Here is a 5,366-nt window from a genome sequence, read left to right on the forward strand (position 1 = left end):
TCGAACGTGTAAAGACAAAATTTTCTTAGAAGCATCATTGACTAACTCAGCAAGGAGCAGTGAAGCAAGCCAGTTTCTTCCGCTTCGACCTTCTTAATAATAATAATAATGATAATAATAATAATAATAATAATAATATTTATTAGTTTTAGCTAAGCTAAAACCCTTATTGGAAAAGCAGAATATTAGAAAACCCTAGAGCTCCAACAAATAAAGCAGTAAAAAAAAAACGCAGTAGCATATAAACTAAATTTATATATCAGTAATGAATAAAAACACCAAATATTTCAAAACCAGTAATAATGTTAAAATAGATCATCATATATAAACTATAGAACGACACTTGTGCCAACCTATTCAACGGAAAAGTTCAACCAATTCCAACGCCATATTAGGAAGATCATTCCACAAACTGGCCACAGCTGGAATAAAAGTTCTAGAATATTGACCTCGTCATTCTTTCTTAGAATAAATAAAAACTAGAATTAATATCATAACGAGATCATAATACTATTCTAGGAGAAGGACACTCCAACATCTAACCATTGTTCTCTAGTCTTGGGTAGTGCCATAGCCTCTGTACCATGGTCTTCCACTGTCTTGAGGTAGAGTTCTCTTGCTTGAGGGTACACTGTTCTATCTGATTTCTCTTCCACTTGTTTTGTTTAGGTTTTTATAGTTTATATAGGAAATATTTATTTCAATGTTGTTTCTATTCTTAAAATACTTTATTTTTCCTTGTTTCCTTTCCTCACTATGCTATTTTCCCTGTTGGGGCACTTGAACTTATAGCATACTGCTTTCCCAACTAGGGTTGTAGCTTAGCAAGTAATAATAAAAATAATAATAATAATAATAATAATAATAATAATACATGTGGATTAAAAACAATAAAAACGAAAAAAATATCTGATTCCGCATCTTCCAGAAATGACAACGAATTAAGAAACGCAGACTTCAGCATAAGACGTCACCGCTGTTTACCCAATTAGCAGCAGCTGTTACATCACAAACAGCAAGCGAAAGTGCTGCATCGCTGTACCAGGGGAAAGCAGCAGCAATAGGTTCAGCCAGAATGTCACCGGCGAGAACAGGTCATGGCCAACGGCGCACCGCTTTTCTAAAGGGGATCGAGCAAAACAACAGACTAGAAACACATCACTTGAATTCACTCGCTCCCTCGTCTCTCCTAAATTCACTCGCTCGCTCGTCTCTCCCAAATTCACTCGCTCTATGGTCTCTAGTGAATTCACTTGTTTACTCGTCTCTCCCAAATTCAATCGCTCACTCATCTCTCCCAAATTCACTCCCTCGATCGTCTCTCCCGAATTCACTCACTAGTTCGTCTCTCCTGAATTCACTGTCTCGCTCGTCTTTCCTGAATTCACTGTCACGCTCGTTTCTAATAAATTCACTCGCTCGCTCGTCTCTCCTGAATTCACTGTCTCGCTCGTCTCTCCTGAATTCACTGTCACGCTCGTCTCTAATAAATTCACTCGCTCGCTCGTCTCTCCTGAATTCCCTGTCTCGCTCGTCTCTCCTGAATTCCCTGTCTCGCTCGTCTCTCCTGAAATCCCTGTCTCGCTCGTCTCTCCCGAATTCACTGTCTCGCTCGTCTCTCCTAAATTCACTGTCTCGCTCGTCTCTCCTGAATTCACTGTCTCGCTCGTCTCTCCTGAATTCACTGCCACGCTAGTCTCTCCTAAATTCACTCGCTCGCTCGTCTCTCCTGAATTCACTGTCTCGCTCGTCTTTCCTGAATTCACTGTCACGCTCGTCTCTAATAAATTCACTCGCTCGCTCGTCTCTCCTGAATTCCCTGTCTCGCTCGTCTCTCCTGAATTCCCTGTCTCGCTCGTCTCTCCTGAAATCCCTGTCTCGCTCGTCTCTCCCGAATTCACTGTCTCGCTCGTCTCTCCTAAATTCACTGTCTCGCTCGTCTCTCCTGAATTCACTGTCTCGCTCGTCTCTCCTGAATTCACTGTCACGCTCGTCTCTCCTAAATTCACTCGCTCGCTCGTCTCTCCTGAATTCCCTGTCTCGCTCGTCTCTCCTGAATTCCCTGTCTCGCTCGTCTCTCCTGAATTCTCTATCTCGCTCGTCTCTCCTGAATTCACTATCTCGCTCGTCTCTCCTGAATTCATTTGCTCACTCGTCTCTCCTGAATTCACTAGCTCGCTCGTCTCTCCATAATTCACTGTCTCGCTCGTCTCTCCTGAATTCAATGTCTCGCTCGTCTCTCCTGAATTCAATGTCTCGCTCGTCTCTCCTAAATTCACTGTCTCGCTCGTCTCTCCTGAATTCACTAGCTACAAGAAATTACATACCAGCATATATACTACGCAGTATAATGCATTCTACCAGAAATTACATACCCAGCTACATAAATGTAGTTTTTGAAAGCAAAGTTCTAATATTAAGGCAAAAATAAGACGGTGAGTAAGCCCGAAGCCAAGTTCAAGTTAATCAAGGGGTGAAGCAAGTCATTTTAGATCAGCTATCGTAAAGACTAGCGCTAAAAGAAGACCACCCGTTGAGATACTACCGCTAGAGAGTTATGAGGTCCTTTGACTGGCCAGACAGTACTACATTGGATCTTTATCTCTGGTAACGGTTCACTTTCCCTTTGCCTACACATACACCGAATAGTCTGGCATATTCTTTACAGATTCTCCTCTCTCCTCATACACCTGACAACACTGAGATTACTAAACAATTTTTCTTCACCCAAGGGGTTAACTACTGCACTGTAATAGTTCAGTGGCTACTTTCCTCTGGGTAAGGGTAGAAGAGACTCTTTAGCTGTGGTAAGCTGCTCTCCTAGGAGAAGGACACTCCAAAAACAAACCAGTGTTCTCTAGTCTTGGGTTGTCATAGCCTCTGTACCATGGTCTTCCACTCTCTTGTGGTAGAGTTTTCTTGCTTGAGGGTACATTAGGGCACGATATTCTATCTAATTTCTCTCTTTCTTGTTTTGTTATAATCTTTATAGTTTATATAGGAAATATTTATTTTGATGTTGCTATTCTTAAAATATCTTATTTTTCCTTTTTTTCTTTCCTCACTGAGCTATTTTCCCTGTTGGGATCCCTGGGCTTTTAGCATCCTGCTTTTCCAACTAGGGTTGTAGCTTAGCAAGTAATAATAATAATAATAATAATAATAATAATAATAATAATAATAATAGCATACATTACCGTTGCTATTTTTGAGAGAACAAATGTTACTGCTGCTATTTTTGGAGAAAAATGTTAGAGCTGCTACTGTGTTAGCAGTGCTATTTTTTTGAGGAAACAAATGTTAGAGCTGCTACTTTGTTAGTGCTGCTACTTCGTTAGCGCTGTGTGTATGAGAGAGAGAGAGAGAGAGAGAGAGAGAGAGAGAGAGAGAGAGAGAGAGAGAGAGAGAGGCGTAAGGTAAAAGGTGCAACGATGTCTGCAACCATTTGACTGGATGTGAGGAGTACTTCCATTTGTATTCAGAGCAGATGCCAGAATTTCTGGAATACGACACCCGCTCTATGAGATTTTCCGAGAGAGAGAGAGAGAGAGAGAGAGAGAGAGAGAGAGAGAGAGAGAGAGAGAGAGAGAGAGAGAGAGAAATGGATATTTCATAGAAGCCGAATGAACAAACCTTAGTTTTAACTAACAAGCCAACAGTTAAAAATTAAAACATGATCATTAGAAGCTCTTAATTAGTCTCTAGACAAACATTATATACCAATTATACTTTAGTAATTTACAATCCCACATCCCGTTATTGAAAAGCAATGAAAAAAGAAATTTTGCTAGCAAATACATCAACGTGAATAATTATAAAAAACACGAGGGGGTAAAAACGTGCGAAATCATGAACTAGTGAAAGAAACTAGAAATAGCGCCGATAACGAAGGAGAAGATCTGGGCGAATTGGACTGTACCACGCTACCTTTTCCCCAAAAATGAGAGAACGCCAGGGGGGGGGGGTGTTAGAGAAGAGAAATAAAGTTGGGGGATAGGCACCCCAATAGACTGGGCTGGCACAGTGCCGCTCCTTAAAGCTAGCGCTCTCTCTCTCTCTCTCTCTCTCTCTCTCTCTCTCTCTCTCTCTCTCTCTCTCTCTCTCTCTTCTATAAGAAACATTATATATTTAAAGATAGTATTTTTACCAGCATGGGATAGCAAATGACGACCTTGACAGGTGAGACTTGAGACGCCAGTTTTACATAAAATCAATCAATACACTGAGAGAGAGAGAGAGAGAGAGAGAGAGAGAGAGAGAGAGAGAGAGAGAGAGATTTCCAACCTTACAAAGGGTTACAATGCATTTCCATCGCCTTGTATGTCTCACATCGTTAATTACTTCGTAAAAATGAGGCACAAATCAAAGGTATTCAACCAAGTTACTATACGATCTGGTTGCAAAGGAAATTGACAAGATAAACAAAAAGATGAATAACAGTAAATAAAAACAGATGAGTAGTATAATGAATATAAAGATACGTAGTATAATAAATATAGATACGTAGTATAATAAATGTAAACAGATAGCTAGTATAATCAATATAAAAAGATACGTAGTATAAATATAAACAGATATCTAGTATACTAAGTATAAACATATACGTAGTATAATATATATAGATACGTAGTATAAATATAACCAGATACGTATTATAATAATAAACAGATACCTAGTATAAGTATAACCAGATACGTATTATAATAAATATAAACAGATACGTATTATAATAAATATAAACAGATACGTATTATAATAAATATAAACAGATACCTAGTATAATAAATATAAACAGATACGTATTATAATAAATATAAACAGATACCTAGTATAATAAATATAAACAGATACGTATTATAATAAATATAAACAGATACCTAGTATAATAAATATAAACAGATACGTATTATAATAAATATAAACAGATACGTATTATAATAAATATAAACAGATACCTAGTATAATAAATATAAACAGATACGTATTATAATAAATATAAACAGATACCTAGTATAATAAATATAAACAGATACGTATTATAATAAATATAAACAGATACGTATTATAATAAATATAAACAGATACCTAGTATAATAAATATAAACAGATACGTATTATAATAAATATAAACAGATACGTATTATAATAAATATGAACAGATAATTAGTAAAAGAGGAATATTTCTCATTTCATACAACTTTGTTTCGAGTATTGTTCTGCTGTCTGGTCTTCAGCTGCTGAATCTCATCTTTATTTGTTGGACAACTTACTGTCAACTGAATCTCCTATTTCTATCTAGATATTAATCTCTGGCATCGTCGTTCAGTTAACTCTTCATGCAAGTAACATGTTACATAAGATTTTTC

The 5,366-nt window shown here is 37.4% G+C and overlaps 1 protein-coding gene across 1 annotated transcript in view; it reads right to left on the reverse strand.

Annotated features, from left to right (window-relative positions):
- Positions 1 to 1,337: 1,337 nt before the first annotated feature.
- The window catches only part of LOC137634825 (protein rtoA-like), a 32,766-nt gene continuing 28,737 nt past the window's right edge, over positions 1,338 to 5,366 (reverse strand). Inside the window, exon 4 of the mRNA XM_068367382.1 lies at positions 1,338 to 2,309. Coding sequence (XP_068223483.1) covers positions 1,338 to 2,309 — 972 coding nt within the window. The remainder of the gene's footprint in view (positions 2,310 to 5,366) is intronic.

The sequence above is a fragment of the Palaemon carinicauda genome, chromosome 3 (genome assembly GCF_036898095.1).
Source record: "Palaemon carinicauda isolate YSFRI2023 chromosome 3, ASM3689809v2, whole genome shotgun sequence".
Classification (NCBI taxonomy): domain Eukaryota; kingdom Metazoa; phylum Arthropoda; class Malacostraca; order Decapoda; family Palaemonidae; genus Palaemon; species Palaemon carinicauda.